Source organism: Trachemys scripta, chromosome 2 (genome assembly GCF_013100865.1).
Source record: "Trachemys scripta elegans isolate TJP31775 chromosome 2, CAS_Tse_1.0, whole genome shotgun sequence".
Lineage (NCBI taxonomy): Eukaryota > Metazoa > Chordata > Testudines > Emydidae > Trachemys > Trachemys scripta.
In genome coordinates this window covers 174,971,818-174,994,090 of record NC_048299.1, presented here as the reverse complement: position 1 = coordinate 174,994,090, position 22,273 = coordinate 174,971,818, and the positions used below count along the sequence as shown (strand labels likewise).

The 22,273-nt window shown below is 41.2% G+C and overlaps 1 protein-coding gene across 1 annotated transcript in view; it reads left to right on the top strand.

The window, feature by feature from the left end:
• The window catches only part of LOC117871805 (protein Jumonji-like), a 190,066-nt gene that overhangs the window by 129,766 nt on the left and 38,027 nt on the right, over nt 1-22,273 (top strand). Inside the window, exon 2 of the mRNA XM_034759564.1 lies at nt 7,294-7,429. Within this exon, the coding sequence (XP_034615455.1) occupies nt 7,294-7,429 (136 nt within the window). The remainder of the gene's footprint in view (nt 1-7,293; nt 7,430-22,273) is intronic.

The window sequence follows — 22,273 nt, the reverse complement described above, 5'->3', positions numbered from 1 at the left end:
GTGCACAAGATTAAGTAAATCAGGCTCAAATCTTCTTAAATCCTTTTGTTACACAAAACCATGTGGCATTTTATCTGCCATGCAGCTCATATGTGAGAACAGAGAGAGAGAGAGAGAGAGAGAGATGTGCTTTGAAGTACACACATTTTCTGGAGCCATTCTTACATTGCGGTGGCACTGCTATGGCGCTGCAGCTGAGCTGTTGCAACTCTGTAGTGTAGTAGCTTCTTACATCGGTGGAAGGGGGCTTTCCATCGATGTAGTTAATCCACCTTTTCAAGAGACGATAGCTAGTTTGACAGAAGAATCTGCTGTGTCTACATCAGAGGCTAGATCAACTTAACTACAGCGTTTGAGCCACAAAATTTTTCACAGCCCGGAGCGACCAAGTTAGGTCAATCTTAATTTTTAAGTGTAGAGCAGGACCAAGAGTGTAGGTTGCCAGGAATGGGAACTCTAGTAGTAAAGATGTGAAGTGGTGTTCCCTCTTAGTAGCTTCATGTGGGCAGACAGAAGGGAAGATATTTTTGTTTCCCCTTTTTCCCCCTCTCCACCAATCATAAAGAGGGTTCTGCTCCAAATTAACCCCATACCTACTAAACAAGAGCTGCCTCATACCAGAAGGTCTTAAAGGAAAAATTGATATTTTTTTCGTAGAAAATTTCCTATCTAAATAACTAAAGCACTAAATGCTAATTGTACTGCTAATAGAGAGAATTCCCCTCATGTTAGCCAACACATATTTAAACACCACGTTGCACTTAATGTAAACACAGTTTAACACCTTTTAAACCAGGGGTGAGCAAACTGTGGGCTAGATCTGGCCCATGAGCCATTTTAAGCTGGCCCGCAAGCTCCAGCCGGGGCGCTGGGTCGGGGACTGTATCAAGTGCCTCAGCCCCACTCTGGCGCTCCAGCAGGGGCGCTGGGTCGGGGGGCGCTCCACGCGGCTCCCGGAAGCCGCAGCATGGCCCTGCTCAAACTCCTGGGCACTCCAGTGGGAGCTGCAGAGGTGGTGCCTGCAGATGGGGCAGTGTGCAGAGCCGCCTGGCCGTGCCTCCGTGTAGGAGCCAGAGAACAGGCACGCCACTGCTTCCGGGGGCCGCTTGAGCTAAGTGCTGCTCGGAGCCTACACCCCTGAGCCTCTCACCACACCCCAACCCCCCGCCCCACTCCTGATCCCCCTCCTGCACCCCAAACTCCTCATCCCCAGCCCCACCTCGGAGCACGCACCCCCAACCAGAGCCCTTACCCCTCCTGCACCCCAAGCCCAATTTTGTGAGCATTCATGGCTAGGGTTACCATATTTTGTGCCTCCAAAAGGAGGACACTCCACGGGGCCCCGCCCCCACCCCAGCCGCACCCACGCCCCGCCCCAACTCCGCCCCTTCCCCAAAGTCTCCGCCCCCTCCCCTGCTTCCCGCGAACATTTGATTCGCGGGAAGCCTGAAGCAGGTAAAGGGTGTGGGGGGAGGAAGCGCGGCCCAGGCTGGCCCCCTGGTGACTCCAGCCTGGGTCGGCTTGGGCCCTGGGGTGCCGGCCCCGGCCCCTGGCGGACCACCCCCGGCCCGCCCAGCACTGCCGGCCCCTGGCCGAGCACCCCTGGCCTGGCCCCCGGGTCCCCGGCCGAGCACCCCTGGCCCGCCCAGCACCGCTGGCCCGGCGCACCCCGCACTCCCCGGCGGCCCGGCGCACCCTCCGGCTGCCTGGCACCGCCGGTCCCCGCTGGCCCGGCGCACCCTCCGGCCCGGCGCACCGCCGGCCCTGGGCCAGCCCCCGGTCCAGGATTTTCCCGGACATGTTCGGCTTTTTGGGATTTCCCCCCGGACGGGGATTTGAGTCCCAAAAAGCCGGACATGTCCGGGAAAATCCGGACGTATGGTAACCCTATTCGTGGCCCGCCATACAATTTTTATTCCCAGATGTGGCCCTCAGGCCAAAAAGTTTGCCCACCCCTATTTTAAACAATGTCAGTTGATCATAGAATCTCAGGGTTGGAAGGGACCTCAGGAGGTCATCTAGTCCAACTCCTGCTCAAAGCAGGACCAATTCCCAGACAGATTTTTACCCCGGTTCCCTAAATGGCCCCCTCAAGGATTAACCTCAGAACCTTGGGTTTAGCATGCCAGGCCGGTGGTAGTTTTTCACGGGCATGTTCGGCTTTTTGGCAGTTCTCCCCGGACGGGGGTTTGATTACCAAAAAGCCGGACATGTCCGGGAAAAAACGGATGTATGGTAACCCTACTTTTTTTGTTTGATTGGATTAGTTTATTGTTGTTTTTGCTGATTGCGACTTGGCATGAGAAATGGGGGTCAAGAAGTGCTTGCTGGGGAAAGACCCAAGAGAATTGGAAATATGCCAGACATACTGAGTCACAACCTACCTGTCTATAGCTATCCCTGTACCTTACAAAGTCTTGACTCTTAAAATAAAGCCATCCTTGCAGTTAAACTATTTATGAAAAGTAAAACAAACAACCTTCTGTGTTGTGTGCATTTGCCCTTGCTTCAGGTGCTTTTTTACCATATGAACTATTTGCTAAAGGCTAGGCCGAGCCTAAGAATGTGGTGTCAGTTGAATGAATATAGAAGTAATAGTGCTTTTGGTGCTTATTGTAAAGCAGTAGCATTCAAAAAGGTGAAATTCAACCCTGTACAGAGGGCCTCTGCACCACTTAAATTCTCAAAATGGAGCTTAAGTGGGACTTAAGTGGTGCATAGTCCTTGTGCAGGCCCTCAGCACGGGGTTGAGTTTCACCCACAGTGAACACATTGTAAGCTCTGGTTGCATTGTGAGGTGCAAAGTGGCACAGGTAAAGAACTTAAAATAAAACCACTTTTAAATGATTTGTATATGACAATAGTTTGTCACTTAGCTTCAAAAACAGTGAGTATTAAATTTTACAAATAAAGAAAAATGTACAAACCAGTTACCTTGGAAGAGGGTTGTCCTTGGTACATTTAGCAGAGATCAAGTTTCTACAGAAGCTTACTACTCATCTCTAGCTGGTAGAGGCTTGTGTGCCAAATCATAGGGAATGATGTGTTTTTCTTCTTCCATATTGTATTCAGCAATCTGCCACTAGCAGGCACTTCGGCTGATGTTTAGATACTAAATGTGTGATGCAAAGTTCCCCAAAACTGTTTAGCAGATGAGAAAAATAAATTTAATTGTTTTTGTAATTATTTAAAAGAAATACTGCAGTTAGCATTTTAACTCTGATCTGTTGGGACTTGTACTACTTCAATTATAAATAAAATTAACTCATATGTTATAAGGTCAGAAGGAACCACTGTGATCTAGTCTGACCTCCTGTTTAACACAAGCCATAGGATTTGCACGTATTTAATTTTTGTTTGAAATAGAGCATTTTTTTTAGAACAACATCCAAACTTGATTTTAAAATTTCCAATAATGGAGGATCCACCACAATGCTTGGTAAATGGTTCCAATGGTTGGCTACCCTCCATGTTAAAAAATGTACACCTTTTTTCTAGTCTAAATTTGATTAGGTTCAGCTTCCAGCCATTGCATCTTGTTGTACATTTACGTGAATAACGTAGCTGAAGTCGACGTACTTGGATCTACTCACCGCAGTGTCCTCACTGCAGTGAGTCGACTCCTAACGCTCCCCCGTCGACTCCACCCGTGCCTCTTGCGCTGGTGGAATACAGGAGTTAACGGGAGAGCACTCGGGGGTTGATTTATTGCATCTGGACTAGACGCAATAAATCGACCCCTGCTGGATTGATCGCTGTCTGCCGATCCAGCGGGTAGTATAGACATACCTTATTTTATCAGGTGAGTTAACTAACCCAGTTTGACTGGTAGCGTACAAAGTGAGGCATTCGGCAAGTCTTACTTCACTGATGTTATGATGCAAAGTTCTGACCTATGCAATTATAACTAATGTGTCAAGAGTTGGAACTTACTTGCTGAAAGAGTGCAGCTGGGCTCCAGGTCAGCTGCTTTCTGCCTCCGGTCTGCTTTCCCATTGGATGCCTAAGGGGAAATGTAGCTTATGATGATGATACATTTTTATTACTTTTTTAGATGTGGAGATGTGCCACCATGGTTATTGGCAATGGCTTGGTCCCTTATTTTGCTGTTCTTGAAAGATACTGTATTGGAGAAATTGAAGTCTTTACTGAAGTGGGATGACTGCTTTGTTGTGGCTCTCTCATATTGCAGTGTGGGTAGGACTCTGGGTGGGTGGAAGTTCTGGTTGTGGAGACACCCTCCCTTTAGGGCATATAAATTGCAGGTGCCACTATTGTGGTGTGAAGATTAAGCCAGCATGATTTGTCTTGGCTCTACAGTTACACAAAGGAGAAGATTGCTCTGTAATAATGTGAAATGTAATCTTATAGCTTTAGTGGTCGCAGAGAGCTATGGTGGTTCTAATTTTTGGAACCCCTTTGTTCTCTGATGGAACTACTGCTCATCAGGTCCTTCAACAGGTGTGAGTTTACCAGAGAATGTTCTGTGGTGAGGCTGTATCTGCCAACTTTAAAACAAAAACAGTAACAAACAAATCTCACTGTGCGATTGTGCTATGTCTTGGTAAAAGTTCTACCAGGACCTCTTCTGGGTCTATAGTACATTGTAGGAGGAGAAGGATCAAAGCGTTGATCTACATGTTTCAGTAACTTAAAGTGAATTGTCTAAACCTAAGAAAAGTAGATTACACATGTCTCTCACTTTAGATTTTCCTTTATTACTTTCTCTTGAATTGTGTCTGTAACTGAGATGTTCCAGAGAATATACTGTACATTTCATAGGTCACTCACTCAGTTGCACTCTGCTTACTGATAAGTGTGTGCCAGGAATATTTTAAAGGTAAGTGTCAGCAAATTTCACTCTGATGGCATTGGAACAAAATATGCTGCTTTGTTCTTTCAATGGCAGTCAGCTTCCATATTATAGTTAAATGGATTACAATAGGATTTCTTGAATTTAGAAAAGCTGCATTTTTATCTGCCGGGATCAGTACAGGCCCTTGCTGGAGTTTTCAGGTGAATTTCAGGTCTCTGGGGGCATGGAATGTCTGTTCCAATTGCTGTGGGCGGGGAGGGGGTGAGAAGTGGGAGCCAAGCAATTTTTACCAGTGGTTTCTCCATTAGGGTCAGTGGATCTAAGAAAAAGGCACCAGGGAGTTTCTTGACTTATTTATGAATTCTTAATTGTTTCATATCTGTAGTTTAAACAAAATATGTAATTGTGTAGGGTGATAAAGTTTTGTTGCTTCTTGTTTGGATGACCCATATAACTCAACCATGACATCACAACTCATAGGTAATGTCCTCAGGCCATATTTGAAATACCATTTAAAGCACACCACCGTTTTTCCTCGCCCCGGTCATCTGTGTAGCAGCATGTATAAATACCAATTTAACATTTTAAGGAAACGGTAGACTTTTCATGTTATAAACACTAAATTGATAAGCTCAGACAAATGCATTAGATGTTGCGGCCTTTTTTCTAATTGAGCAAAAAATACCTTTACCACTAAGGGAAAACTCTTAATTAAATCATTATGCTTTTCTCATCTACTAACTAACTGAGAGATCAGGACACTGCCAGCAATGATGACAAACTTTGTTGTCAACATTGTTCTACATCAGAAGCGATCCCTACTGTAGTTTACTTTCAATATGTGTTGGTGTGTTGGAAAAATACAACTGACAATCCTGCTAATCTTTATTAAAATTACGTCTAGCGTGGAAACCTGTAAGTTGATTACTGTCCTCACTCTGCCAGTTCTGGTCATGCCTAGTAGGGGAGAGGAGAAACGTGTGGACTGAAGTTGTATTGGCAGGAAAATGGCAAACTGAAATTCAATTTGTGTAAACATCTGTTGTCAAGGCAATTGAGATCACCATTCTCTTCAAAGTACTTGCCTAGAGAATTTTTCTATAAATGTTTCACTTCAATTACAAAGTTTCTGCTTTCTTGGCTTGAAGTTCCATATATTCCAAAAGCTATCTGAGCGTAGTTCTGTGTTTGTAGTATAGTAGCATGTCCCTAGTGTGAGAGGAACATCCTGCTGTCAGGATACTAACTTTTTTCACTGTAGTCATTGTTTGGCCTTCATATATGAATATTTTGGTCAAGTAATCAGTCAGGCAATTGGGAGGAAAAGATGTATGCTTAGCGTTCAACAGGCTCCTCCTAGCCTCAAATATCTCACTGGTGTAGCTAAGAAAAGGTGTTGATAGTCACCCTAAAATAAGTTTATTTTAAAAAAGTTAATGTTATTGGTCACTTCTCTCACACAATGTAAACCCTATTGCCCTCTGGAGTGGATCATTGATAGTGGTGTTTTGGTTTCTCAGTGAAGTGTGGCAGTGCAGTGGGGTATGCTTGCGTAAACAAGGGCTGTCCAGAAAACTCTAATTTTCCCACTTGGCAGGGATGAAGCCCTTGAGGAATTCTAGGGCTAGAAACCATAAATTATGATTGTAAGAATTGTAAGAATCCTGAGGAAAGCTAGAGCATAAGAAAATGAGATGCAAAAAGACTTACCTTACTCCTACATATGCCCTTAGAACAATTTTCTAACTATACTAATTTGAATGCTAAAAGCTTTAGGGAAATAATTTTGCAGGGAACTAACCTTTTAACTAAAGCAACTACCAAATATTACATTCTCTAGTGTTCCTTTTTGCAATACAGTATTTGTCTCCTAAAAGTAGCTTAGAAAACAATATGCTCCACAGGCCAAATTCCACGTTGTTCTACTCTGATATTAAACCACAGTAACTTCATTGTAGTCAAATGTATTGTACTACTATAATTCAGATACACTGTTATACCAGTGAGCAGTTGATATTGCATCAGTATATAAAATATTTAGGCATGAGGCAGTATCAAGACACATAAATGACAACATGTTATGTTGGTACACTGTATTTACTTAAATGTTTTCTGCAGCTCAATTCAGTGTTGCTTCTACTTTTACCGGTCTCTGAGAATGGGGGAATATTTCCCGGCTGTGATAAATTTCTCTGTGCAGTAGGGTTCATTATAGGGATTTAAAAATAAATTTTACTTCTTCTATAGTACCTGATATTAGCTACTGCTAGGAGCAGAATAATGGATTAGACGGACTAATGAGCTGATTTCCATGTTCCCGTCATGTGTTAATGCCACTGATGTTCAAATTATATAGGGTTTGCGTACTACACAGTTTTATTCTTTATCATTTCTTTGTCTAGATAGAAGATATCTTTTGAACTAATTTGTTTAGATCCTTCCAGTAAATGTTTCCTTTCCATTATCATTTTCTCTAGGATGACAGTGATGGGATTCCATGGTCAGAGGAGAGGGTGGTACGAAAGGTCCTTTACTTATCTCTAAAGGAGTTCAAAAATGCACAGAAGAGGCAACATGGTGACGGCATTAATGGGAGTCTCAAGACTGTGAATGGTAAGTCTCTTCTCTGGTTCAACTGGAAGAGTTCTGTCATTTTAAGTGTAATGCTAGTTTTAAGACGCAAGAAGACAATACACGGGTTGGCAAACACATTGTCCTTTTGATCTGCACAATTTAGGAGAACTTGGATATTGAATGCTTAAGGGGTTCATTTTACCTGTACTGACTCTTGTCCCAACAAACTGTGCAGACCCGGTGCGCCATAAAAGCGGGATACTGAGGCCATGTCTACACTAAAACCTTTGGTCGACCCAAGTTATGTCAGTGTATGTCACTGCCGGAGTTAGCGTATTTCTTATGCGCATGCTTGCTTGGCCGCTTGTGTCAGTGCTGCACGTACTCACAGGAATGCTTGTGTAAATGCAAACTGTGGTGCACAATGGATAGGTAACTCACTGAGCCATGTGCCACCATCCAGCACAATGCCTTTTGGGAAATGTTCACAAATTGTTGTGGGGCAGAAATGAGTTGCACGGGGATCTTTGTGGGTTAGGGATCAAGTTCCCATCATGTAACTTTCTCCACCCCATAATGGAGGCATGTGGGCAGAAGTGGGGGAGAAGGGAGGTGAAAATAGAGAAGTGTGGCTGAGGTTGGAAAGAGTTTAATTTTCATCTTTGTCATTAAGCCCTTTGGCCAATGAAGGAATGGTTTCACAGTCTCTCGGTACTCTTGCTCTCTCTCTTTGAATAAGGAAGATGTGATACCTTCAGAGGAGAATATAAAATGTGGCTTTTCTGGGCTCATTCAGTGATTGATACACGACCCTTCCTTAAATAGGCTTTATCATGCTGGGTTGAAAATGGAAAATGACTGACAGTGTTCAAGTTTCTGGGCAAGTTTGTGTTTCTCTCTTCACTGACAAAAGCTGATAGGTTTCTTTGTAGAGGCTTAGTGCAGATGCTTGTCAGCATATTAATAACTGTACATGCACTAATACATTAAAGCAACAGCTGGGTGCTTACTTGGTGGATTATTCATATTTGTATGCAGCTTCCATTTTTGACATGGTGAATCAAATTTCACTGGAGTTTCTGAGAAGCTGACTTATTCCCGGGGAGGCAGACACTAGTGGAATACCTAGATAGGGGTTCTCACAATGTGGGTTGGGACCCCTCAGGGGGTCACAAGGTTATTATATGGAGGGTCGTGAGCTGTCAGCCTCCACCCGAAACCCTGCTTTGCCTCCAGCCTTTATAATGGTGTTAAATATATAAAAAAGTGTTTTTAACTTATAAGGGGGTCGCACTCAGAGGCTTGCTATGTGAAAGGTGTCACCAGTACAAAAGTTTGAGAACCACTGACCTAGATGGATGGATGGATAGATACAGACTGTGTATGTTTAAGTTATTGCATCAGATAAATAACTATAGCCTCTTCAATGTGATTAAGGAATACCCTCTGACTTTTGAAGTCAGTAATAATATCAAATACTAATCTGAAGGGAAGGGTCACTCTAGCTTTAGCCGCAAGTCACTAATAAGCTTGAAGGTGTATGCAAAACAGTGTTGGCTTTCCTTTTTCTCCAGTACTTCTGCTGCATTGGTCATCTGTCAAGCATGATTTTTTTTTTTTTATGAAGTTTCTTACTCCATTGTGGGGGTTTTCTTTAGTCAAAGCAAAAAAAATCTATAGGCGTGAAGCACAGTAATTGTGTGTTAGAAAGCTTTGATGGTGTGCCAGGTTACAGGATGGCTGAGGGTTTTATGGTGTCTGGTTTCTCCAAAGGCAGCATAGATGAAAACTGAGTTGGCTGGGAATGCTCTTTCAATGCAGGTACCAGACACGGAGTATGCCATAGTCTTCTCTGGCAATGACATGGCCTATGTCTTCAGAATATGCCTCACTAATTTGTTATTTTATAATACAATCTACCCCTCCACAAACATGGGTGACTAAGGGTATGTCTTCACTGCAGCTGGAGTGGTAATTTCCAGCTCAGATAGATGTATGCACCCTAGCTTTGATTGAGCTAGCATGCTAAAAAGAGCAGCGTAGCTACACTAACGCAGGTGGTAGCAGGAGCTAGCCACACAAGTATGTATCTAGGGTCTTGGACAGCACTGTAGTCTGGTGGCTCGCCCATGCTGCCACCCATGCCGTTGTGGCTACGTTGCTATTTTTAGTGTTCTAGTTTGATCAAAGCTAGTGGATGTTCATCTGCTGGAGCTGGAAATTGAAACTTCAGCTGAAGTATAGATATGCCCTACTTTTTTTTCTGAGCCAGAAGGGCTTCCTTTCTAATTCCGTTCTGTTAATGAAATGTTTCACTAGGTGTTCAGCTGCAGAGCTGTTGCATTTAAGGAAGACACTGTCCTTCACTGGATCTGTTTAACCACCACCATTTAAAAGAAGGGTGAGGTTTTGTGAAAGGGAGAAGTGGTCTGATATGGAGGAAAAGATATTTAAGAATATATTCATGACACTCAATTTTTTTTTAAATATGGCCACATACATTAATTTAAATTTAAAACTCTTACGATGTGGGGAATAAGGAAATGCAGATCATACTTAATTTTCACGAGGTTACTATGCAGTGGTGAGAAAATGTTATGATAGGGATAAACCTTAGAACCCCTTTGAGAGTTGATTGGGGTTGTTCAAGAGTTGTGTGGCATAGGTCCTATATGGGAGAGAATTTGGTGTTACTTCTTTTTATATGCATGAGACATAATTTTCATTCTTGGAGACCAAAAGTCAGGGACCTAAATGAGGTCCTGATTTTACAGAGATGTTGAACACTATCCACTCCCGATGACTTCAGTGGGAATCTGTCTTCAATGGGAGCTACATGTGCTCAGCATTTATAGAAAGGAGGCCCCTTATTAAGTGCCTGAATGTTGTTTTATGTACTTAAATTTGAAAGATACAGCTTTCACTCCAGCACTATAAAATCATGATATTGCTCTTGCCAGGTGTTGCAGGCAGTGGAGAGCATCCTCCAGCAAACTGCAAAAGTCAGGTATCTGGAAGCAGAAAGCAGACTCTGATACCATGAGATCAAGCTTCTGTGTTCATTATAGAGCAACAGATTGTCATCAAGCACTTCTAGGTATTCAGAATTCCATCACGGATAGATGAGGACCCCAAGTTAGATTATCATAGCAATGGTGCCAATGTCCAGATTGCCAGGAGATTTCCCAATATCTCCTCTTCTTTTTAGAAATATGACGGGCATGCAACCTATAGTGTATCTTTATCCCTAGTAAGTTCTGTGTGATGGAGGAAGGGGCAAAGGAAACATTCAATAACCTCATGCAGCCACTGTTTCTAAAATTTTTTTTATGGATTACAAATTGTTAGTCACAAACAAGCCCTCAAAAAGAATTAAAACCAGTGTGAGCTGTAGTATACATACTGTTTTGGCAGCTGGAACCATTTACTTCACCATTTTAGCTGCCTGTGTGAAAAGCAGATCCAGTAGAAATGGACCCATCTATGGGAGCCTATATCTGCAGTAGGGCTTGTATTGGTTCTACCTAGAGGAGACTGACATACAGTTAATTGGGCTGTGTGTGTATAATACAAGACTCTTAAATGAAAACATTGATGTAATTATTTTTGTTTAAAATAGTCTTTAAAATACTGAAAGCTGAATTGTATTAACGCCTCTACCCTGTCCCCATATCACTGAGAAAGAAATCACAGTGGATAGTTATTTCTAAAACAAACATTGCTTTTTCAGTTTATTGCAGAATCCCTGGTGTTTGTCTGGTCCTAGTTAGTGTTCAGTAGTTTCCTTAAGGTCCGACTTCCTCATCATACCTTTTTCTTTAGCTCATTTTTTGTCCCTGTTAGTAATTAGTTTCAAGAATTATTTTGTACACTTTGCGTTAGTATTCGTGCCCTTCTTACAACACTCCCCTCCCCCAATACTTAACCAGTAGGCATTTTAGAGGGAAGGATATAGGAAACTGCTGAAACATACTATATCAGTATGTTTATGATGACTCTAAATATTCAGAGTATAGAATGACCCACTATCCTTTTTGGTACAATATGCCTTTTGTTCACTAGGTTCTCTTCCAACATGTGGGAACAAAAAATCAGAATAGGATGTTTCTGTAAGTTGTCAGGAAACCCTTTGTAGAACTAAATGGGATACTTTATCTCAGATTATAGTAACGATTTTGCACACTGGAAAACCCAAAGGGGACCTGTACTGTGATTTTGATTATTATTGTCTGTTATTTGGATTACAATTCTAATAATAGAGACTGGTGTATTTGGGATTGAGATACCAATTTTTAGCAGTCCTCTTGTAAGAGGAAAACTACAGTAGTTCTCATTGAAATAATTTTCTTACGTAGGTTTAAATGTGAAATATTGCTGTAAAAGAAAAAAAGATTTAATTATTGCTTGCATTGTGTTTACAAGAGTGAATTCAGAACCCTTAAAAGAGTAGCTCATAAACCAAACTTTTATGACCTTTTACAATCCTATTTTTAGATTTTTTTTTTTGTTTTGTTTATGGTAACATTACCTTCAAAAACGATAAAAGTGCAAAGAATTTTTTTCTGTTAAGATGATCAGTAATAGTATACTATAAAGACGATGAGGTAGTCATTTTGCAGACAGCAGAAATACTCCAATGTTCATAAAATTTGTCACTAACCTTAGGTTTGTCCCATAAAGCTGATGAATGAAATAGACTCCAAATATGCTAGCCCAATATATTCTCCCAAACTTGTGTATAAACATGACCTAGTTGATGAATTTGTAAGCATGAGGATGAGTTCTGGTTGGTGTTGGGCCTGGAGATACAAAACTTTCATGTATTTTTCTCTCTAAATCTTCAGTCTGCTTCTTGGTTTACTGAGTGTAGTATGCCTGCTGTTCTGGTGGAATATTAACTTTTCTCCCCTTTACATATGTGGTTGTTAGACGAGTTCTGCCCCAAAGAGCTTACTTTTTGTGCATGCGGGTATTTGTACAGCACCTAACACAGAGGTCCTGGTCCAGACGGGTTCCTAGGTGCTACAGTAATACAAATAGTAACAATCAATATTTAAATAAAAATACAACATAATACAGCACACTTAAGGACCATAAGGCCATTATGGAGAAACTAAATGAATTCCTCGCGTCAGTCTTCATGGTTGAGGATGTGAGGGAGATTCCCAAACCAGAGCCATTCTTTTTAGGTGGCAAATCTGAGGAACTGTCCCAGATTGAGGTGTCATTAGAGGAGCTTTTGGAACAAATTGATAAACCAAACAGTAATAAGTCACCAGGACCAGATGGTATTCACCCAAGAGTTCTGAAGGAACTCAAATGTGAAATTGCAGGACTACTAACTATAGTCTATAATCTGTCATTTAAATCAACTTATGTACCAAATGACTGGAGGATAGCTAATGTGATGCCAGTTTTTAAAAAGGGCTCCAGAGGTAACCCCGGCAATTACAGGCCATTAAGCCTGACTTTAGTACCGGGCAAGCTGGTTGAACCTATGGGAAAGAACAAAATTGTCAGACACATAGATGAAAATAATTTGTTGGGGAATAGTCAACATGATTTTTGTAAAGGGAAATCCAGCCACACCAATCTACTAGAATTCTTTGAGGGGGTCAACAAGCATGTGGACAAGGGGGATCCAGTGGATGTAATGTATTTAGATTTTCAGAAAGCTTTTAACAAGATCCCTCACCAAAGGCACTTAAGCAAAGTAAGCAATCATGGGGTAAGACTAAAGGTTCTCTCATGGATTGGTAACTGGTTAAAAGATAGGAAACAAAGGGTAGGAATAAATGGTTAGTTTCCAGAATAGAGAAAGGTAAATAGCGGTGTCCCCCAGGGGTCTGTACTGGGTCCAGTCCTATTTAATATGTTCATAAATGAACTGGAAAAAGGGGTAAACAGTGAAGTGGCAAAATTTGCAGATGATGCAGAACTACTCAAGATAGTTAAGTCCCAGGCAGAGTGCCGAGAACCACAGAAGGATCTCTCAAAACTGGGTGACTGGGCAACAAAATGGAAGATGAAATTCAGTGTTGATAAATGCAAAGTAATGCACACTGGAAAACATAATCCCAACTATACATATAAAATGATGGGGTCTAAATTAGTTGTTACCACTCAAAAAAAAGATCTTGGAGTCATTGAGTCCGATAGTTCTCTGAACATCCACTCAATGTGCAGTGGCAGTCAAAAAAAGTGAACAGAACGTTAGGAATCATTAAGAAAGGGATAGATAATAAGACAGAAAATATCATATTGCCTCTCTATATAAATCCATCTAAAAAAAGATATATTGGACTTGGAAAAGGTTCAGAAAAGGGCAACAAAAATCATTAGGACTATGGAATGGTTGCCATATGAGGGGAGATTACAGTTTGGAAAAAGAGATGACTTAAGGGGGGATATGATCGAGGTCTATAAAATCATGACTGGTGTGGAGAAGTAAATAAGGAAGTGTTATTTACTCCTTCTCATAACACAAGAACTAGGGGCCACCAAATGAAATTAATAGGCAGCAGGTTTAAAACAAACAAAAGGAAGTATTTTTGCACACAACACACAGTCATCCTGTGGAACTCCTTGCCAGAGGATGTTGTGAAGGCCAAGACTATAACAGGGTTCAAAAAAGAACTAGATTAATTCATGGAGGATAGGTCCATCAATGGCTATTAGCAAGGATGGGCAGGGATGGTGTCCCTAGCCTCTGTTTGCCAGAAGCTGGAAATGGGCTACAGGGGATGGATCCATTTGATGATTACCTGGTCTGCTCATTCCCTCTGAGGCACCTGGCACTGGCCACTGTCAGAAGACAGGATACTGGGCTAGATGGACCTTCGGTCTGACCAAGTATAGCCGTTCTTATAATTAATGCCCAAACCTAACTGAAGTGCATTGGTACAATTCAATATAACTCACTATCCGCCAACAAGACAATTAAGTAGATCAGTCTAAAATATTATTATGCATTTTCTGCCTCCATATCTGTCTAACTGCCAGGTCCAAAAAGCAGGATACACAAATAGTTTAGAGTTACAAATAATTTGGGATGCACTTATCTCTGACAGATAACTTTTATGTAGAATCTGTGTGTACAACCTCTGCAAACACAACGAAGGTATTATGATAAAGGTGAAGCAGAATCATACTCTGTATATATTAGGAGTCTTTGGGGGCAGTCTCTTAAGACAGAATGCTGTCCAATAAGGGTGACCTCTTTTACTGGTTTCTAAATTAACTATGCATATTCGAAGAGAGAATATTTACTAAGGCTGTCAAATGATTAAAAAAATTAATTGCGTTGTTAAACAATAATAGAATACCATTTATTTAAATATTTTGGATATTTTCTACGTTTTTCAAATATATTGATTTCAATTACGACACAGAATACAAAGTGTACAGTGCTCACTTTATATTTATTATTACAAATATTTGCACTGTAAAAAAAACAAAAGAAATAGCATTTTCAGTTCACCTAATACAAGTACTGTAGTGCAATCTCTTCATTGTGGAAGTTTAACTTACAAATGTAGAATTATGTACAAAAAAAATGCATTAAAAATAAAACAATGTAAAATTTTGGAACCTACAAGTCCACTCAGTCCTACTTCTTGTTCAGCCAATGCTTAGAGAAACAAGTTAGTTTACATTTACAGGAGATAATGCTGCCAGCTTCTTATTTACAATGTCACCTGAAAGTGAGAACAGGCGTTCATATGGCACTGTTGTGTTGCAAGATATTTACGTGTCAGATGAGAGAGATTCATATGTCCCTTCATGCTTCAACCACCATTCCAGAGGACGTGCTGATAATGGGTTCTGCTCGATAACGATCCAAAGTACTGTGGCCTGATGCAGGCTCATTTTCATCATATGAGTCAGATGCCACCAGCAGAAGGTTGATTTTCTTTTTTTGGTGGTTCGGGTTCTGTACTTTCGAGTGTTGCTCTTCTAAGACTTCTGAAAGCATACTCCACACCTTGTCCCTCTCAGATTTTGGAAGGCGCTTCAGATTCTTAAACTTTGGGTCGAATGCTGTAGCTATCTTTAGAAATCTCACATTGGTACATTCTTTGCGTTTTGTCAAATCTGCAGTGAAAGTGTTCTTAAAACGAACAACATGTGCTGTGTCATCATCCGACACTGCTATAACATGAAATATATGGCAGATTTCGGGTAAAACCGAGCAGGAGACATACAGTTCTCCCCCAAGGAGTTCAGTCACAAATTTAATTAACATTATTTTTTTAATGAGCGTCATCAGCTTGGAAGCGTCCTCTGGAATGGTGGCCGAAGCATGAAGGGGCATACGAATGTTTAGCAGATCTGGCCTGTAAATAGTTTGCAATGCCGGTTACAAAAGTGCCATGCGAATGCCTGTTCTCACTTCCAGGTGACGCTGTAAATTCATTACAGTAACATTCAAAATCCTAATCTAATGAATAATAATTACAGTGCAGGTTTCAGAGTAGCAGCCATGTTAGTCTGTATCCGCAAAAAGAACAGGAGTACTTGTGGCACCTTAGAGAAATTTGTTAGTCTCTAAGGTGCCACAAGTACTCCTGTTCTAGTTACAGTGCAGTTCTACTCTGAACAGTTTTTGTTTTTATTTTTAACAAATTATGTTGGTTCCCATTTTTGTCACACTGACTGATTGATTTAATATTACACCTTTTCAGTTTAAAGATACAATTATTTTTCTAACTGCCAAGCTCTCTGAGACTGGGCTCTGAGAATAAAGATGGTTTTTTTCTATTTTATCTATCATCACCGGTTTTATAAAGACCCTACAGGCCAAACTGTGCCCTCAGTGACACCTGCACAATGCCACTGTGTTCAAATGATGCCTTTGCAACTTCAGTTTTATGTCTGGTGACAGTACAAGGAAATGAGAGGAACCTTTTTTAAAAGACTACCACTCCCCCTATCCCCCAGTTCATTTCCCCCCCCCCCACACACACACCTAAAAGTTGCAGAAAACACTGTGACTCATTACCTTGTTGCGTCTCTTTCTAACTATGAAACATTGTACAGACCTTTGAAAATAGCTGCTATTATACCTCTCTGTGTTTATAGTCAGTGACTCTAAAAATATCACTCTGCTACAATTATCCACTGCCAATTATGGATGATGGGGGGTGGGGAAGATGGTATATAAATTGTAAAGTTCTAACATCTTGAAGTAAAGGGTAACCCGAAATAATCAGTACAGTTCACTGAATATAGATAATACTCTTTTTTTTGTTTATTAACTCTATTAATATGAAATGTAAAACGTACACCTCTACTCCGATATAATGCTGTCTTCGAGAGGCAAAAAATCTTACTGCGTTTATAGGTGAAACCGCGTTATATCAAACTTGCTTTGATCCACCGGAGTGCACAGCTCCTCCCGCCCCCACTCCCCTGGGATCACAGCTTTACCGCGTTCTATCCAAATTTGTGTTATATCGGGTCGCGTTATATCGAGGTAGATGTGTATTTTGTTTAAGTTTTTCTTATGTATCAAGCACATTTAAGGTAGTTTTATTTAACCATTTTAAAATGCTGGTTTGTGAATTAATTGAATTTTAAGTTTCATTCAAATAGAAGTTGACAAATCTCAAGTAAAAAAATAATCATTTAGTAAAATAAACACATCATTAACCATTTGCTAACATAGTAAGAATTAAGAAACTGTTAAATGTAAATTAAGCTACATAATTGCTAAAATAAATGTCTGTAGATATAGGGTATCCTCCTGGTTAGTGGTTAAAAAAAAAAAAAAAAAAAAAAAAGCACCAAATTTAGGTACAAATCAACATGTTTTAATGATTATCAATCGACAAAATTCAACCTTTTTTTAGGAAAATAACTGGAAATCACAAATGCAAAACAAAATTAAAATGGATGATTTAAATCAAGGTTTCCTGTTTGTTGATTTAAATCAGGATTAAAACCGGTGGTTTAAATTGCTTTGATTTAAATCCATCAATCCACCATTGCCCACAACAGAAAACAAAAGTGTATTCCAGATCCAAGGTAATATCTGCTTCAGTTTACTGCCTAAAACATTTTTGTTGGATGCTGTCAGCAGCACAGGCCTCTGTAGTCTAGGGAAGAGCAAATTATATTCTGTTCTGCCTCCTGTAGCAATAAAATTGCCAGCTAAATTCAGACTGTGGAATCTTTTTATAGCTGATGTATGCAGCAGAAATAACACAGTTTACATTTTCAGCTATGTCAGAGAGCTTGGAGTACTGTCAGAAATCTTATTCTCCATCAATTTCTGTAGTTTGTGTGCTTGTTTTAGAAATCAAATCAAGATATCACTTCTTCTCTAGATTTGCTTTTCTGACTACTGTTATGCTGTCCATTCAGTTCTGTATCTGAATATGCACAGGTTTAGCATACCTTGAATTAATCCTGCAAAGATGTTTGACAGCATATATATAATTGCTAGATAATCTCACTAGTTATTCTTCCTGTTATAAAACCTAACACCTGGGTCTGAAAAACACTCGTTCCTTTGGCAGGCAGATAGGTCTGTTTTATACAGATTGTAGGTGACTGGATTTCCTCAGGATATTGAAAATCAGAAAGATCTGCTTAGAGCATCAGTCTTCAAAATCCGACAACTTGGGATCTATGGAATGCTTTCTGGTGAAGTGTAGAGAACTGGCTGGTCCCATGGTGCTGGCTGCTTTTCCTTATTCCCACGTGCTAACTTGCATTAAAAGAAGCCAAAATTACAGTAAATGCATAATAAAGTAAACAGTTGCTACAGGGGTGTTATGGGATTGCAAATGGGAGAGGAGGTGGTCCACTACAAAATCTATCTAGTAAGCTGCAGTTCACACTATGAAAAAGGTTTGAAGTCCCCTGTTTTAGTGTATGCAGAGCCGGTCCACAACATTTTGGCATCTGAGGCGGGGAGCTCAAATGACACCCCCATACCCCCTCACTTGGGCCAAAACTTTGAAAGGTCTCAATTCTGCCTTCTTCCTGTTCTACTCCTCTCATGGTACTGCTTTGCTAATAAAGGAGAACTAACAACTTAAAATGATTTGTTCAAAAATTTTAAGTAACACTTACATTTACTGTTCAGGCGTTTGAAAGTTAACTTTTTTTGTCTGCATAGTAAACACTGGCATTTTTATCTGTTTGAATAATCAAAGTGGTGCTTTCTGTGCCTTCTTGGTTGCAAAGATTTGAACTGCTTCCTGAAGATCCACAGTGGGGGCCAGCTCATGCTCTACTGAGATGGTTGCAAGGCCGACCAGCCTCTCCTGTGTCATTGTGGAGCGCAGATGTGTTTTTATTAACTTCAGCTTGGAGAAGCTGCGTTCTCCACTGGCAGCTGTTACAGGAAGTGTTAGAAGTATGCGCAGAGTAACAAAAGTATTGGGAAAGAGGGTGGTCATCTTATTTGTGCACATATATTCCAGAACAGCCTTTGGAGTTGATCCTGCTGAAATGTATCTTGAAAGGGCTTTCAGTTCATCACCTAAATCACTTGCATCAATATCGGGCGTGTCAATACTGTCTCTAGTGCCCTTCATTGCTGGTGTAGGTCGTCTTCAGGTATAGTGAGGAGTTTTGGAATATCATACAACATCCAAAATATACTGCTATGTTCCTTGAGCTGCATGAAATGTTCTTCAACTGACTGTATTGCACAATCTAGCACCTGGTTAAAGAATTCAACTTTGAATTATTGTTTGAGGTCTCTTATGGGATTATTCCATGCTCCATAATCAAAATGTCATCTTCTTCGGTGACTTTTGTATTCTTGAATGGGTGGGAAAATACACCTCTACCACGATATAACATGACCTGATATAACACTAATTTGGATATAACATGGTAAAGCAGGACTCCGGAGGAGGGACTGCACACTCCGGCAGATCAAAGCAAGTTTGATATAACGCGGTTTCACCTATAACGTGGTAAGATTTTTTGGCTCCTGAGGACAGCGTTATATTTGGGTAGAGGTGTAGTTTCAGTGTGATGTTCCTCTACCAACTTCTGTGCACTCAGAACGTTTTGAAATCCCTCATCTGACCAGTAAGACTGTAGGTATGACTTTGCTTTGTCCAGTTGTTCCATTGCTCCAGATATATCAAGGTCAACACCTTGGAGTCTCTTGCTTACAACATTTATTTCAAACAATATGTCATGCCACAACACCAAGCCACACAGAAATTTGAAGTTATGTTTCTGGTGATTCCATTTCCCTCTGCCACTGTTCTCCCAGGAACAATTCCTGTCATATGGCATTATCCTCCATAATAGCAACTATGGCATCATCTATCTTCCCAATTTGGTGTTTGATAGGCGTTATCACCTCCACTCAACTTCCCCATCGTGTGGCACTCAGTGGTTTCAGTGTTAGAGAGGATGTTCCCAGATGATGCTTCAAAATTTGCCACCAATGAGTTGATGCAGAGAAAAATACATAGATGTTTTGAATTACATTACATTCAGCAGCCTCACTAGAAGCTGATGCTGCATCACTGCCCACCAAGTTCAATGAATGAGAACTGCATGGGACAAAAAAAGCTCGAGGGTTTAACTCTTGCATCCGTGTTTGCACTCCTCTGTTCTTTCCTCTCATGTTGGCACCATTACGTAGCCCTGACCTCTCATGTCAGCTATCGCAATTCCCATATCTTCCAGCTTTTTAAGAATCACATTTGTCATACCAGCTCCTGTAGTATCATCAATGTCAATAAATTCTAGAAAATGGTCTCTGACAGTCACCGTTGTAAGGACATTTTCACTAGGTTCTGTTACAAAACGCACCATTAAAGTTATTTGTTTTGTATGGCTGATATCAGGTGTGCAGTCCAGAATAGCAGAGTAATATCTTGCTGACTTCATATCTGCCACAATCTTCTGTTTGACTTTTGTTGCCAGTAACTGTATGATCTCATTTTGAATTGTTTTTTTAAGGTAGTGGTGTGTGTACATTTCTTGGGTGGTGACTCTTCTTAGATGCTCCTAGAGTACAGCATCAAACTCAGCCATCAGCTCCCCAGTTTTAAGGAAGTTTCCATTGTTTGGCACATACAGCTGATCTGAAGTGCAACGCAGTGCTAGGTTTTGGGTAGCAAGCCTTCTCACAATGGCAATGAGCCTTTTCAGAACCTTTTGCCAGTAAAGAGAGATTGATGCAATCTTCTCTTGATGCTGATCATCTGCGGTGGCTTTTAACCTTAGTCTCATCTCAGGCTGTTTCCACCTATGGAATGCTCTCTGGTGATTTGCTGCCTTCTCATGGCATGCCAGATTTCTAGCCAGATTTTTCCAGTCCTTTTCTTCCTGTAGAACCCAGTGTGGCTGGAACATTAGTCTGGAAGAGTTTGCAACAAAAACAGTATGCAACATTCTGGATTTTTGAGCACATAAGCCATGACCTCTCCACTTTGTCACCATTGGGGATTTCACGCCAGTAATATATTGGATGAAAACTTCTATTTTCATTGTCTTTGGAGAACATGAAGTTTTTCACTTGCTGTGGTCCATGCACTACAAGGAAGTCCCTCAGGCTACTGCTCAAGTGGGTCCACAGTCCTGGATCATCTAAACTTAAGGAACTAAACTCAGCAGCAGCTGTTTCTTGCGCCTCCACCACACTCTTCTCTGATCTACACTTTTCTTCAGGAATGTGCATGATTACATCCATTTGAGATGGAGATATGGATGCTGCAGTAGCTGCCAGGTCACCTGCACTCTGACTAACTGGAAGATCAGGCATCTCCTCACCACTCACATCCTCACTGGGGCTGGAAGGCTCACCGTGAACATTTGTGTCTGTATCTCAGGAGAGCTCCTTCCTGCTTAGATAGACAAGCTTCCTTTGCTTGCTTTCTTTTTCTGAATGCTGTCCCAGAGGGGTGTTTTCTTCTTTCACTCATGACTGCTGTTCTGTGCCAGCTATAGTGGCTCTCAACACTCAATTGAAGGGGACAAATAAGCAGGCTGGTAGCAGGGCCTGAGTGCAAGAAGATATCAGCGTCTTAACAGCCTAACTGGCTCCTACTACTTCAGTTGACTGCCTGTTCTTCTCAAGTGAGTTCAGGGAAGCAGCAGGAAACGGGAAGCTCCCTGAGAAGCTGGTGTTAATCAGTCCAGACTCCTGGGGGTGCTAGAGAGGTACATAAGAGGTTCCTCCTCCTTTCTCTCCCTGTAGTTCCTGTTGCTTTCTGTTATTCCCTCTCACCTTTTCTCCTGCTTGCCTGTTATGTGTTTTGTGCCTCCTTCCTCCAGAACAGCACTCCACCATCTCTGCGCATCTAGAGCAGAGAGAACACATATGCACCAGCAGAAGACACAGTTTTCTACACTCTGGAAATCAGTTGACTAAGAAAATAAGAGCTGGTACATTCCTCCTTTCCTCCAGCACTGCAACGGGCCATCCTCTCATTTTAATTTCAACTCCCTTTTCTCCCTATGCTTTTCTGCCATGGAAATGCAGTTAAAAACAGGATCATGGATTACTGAAATAAAATGTACGTGCCCTTAAGGTTGCCTTCCTTGTTGCCATCCCATTCTTTCTCCCAGCCCCCTCGATTTATTTCTTTTTTCATCATTTTCAGTCCCTCACTTTATTCAAGATACTTAAATTCCTGAAACTGGAGGTTGTACATTTTGGCACAGTCAGCTGAGCCATCTCTCCTGCTGAAGAAGATAAAGTTTCATGCAGTTAATCAGTTGGGGACCAGTCTTCCGGTGGAGACCTTTTTCACAGCCCTGGTAGAACTCCCCCGGCTGCGTTTGGATCCTGCACATGTGACCTGTGTTCTCTTAAGCTTGCTCTGGCCTGAGTAGACTGCCTCAGTGTCTCTTTTTGGCCTCTTTGGCACACATCCTGGGCAGAGAGACTGTTATCCTTTC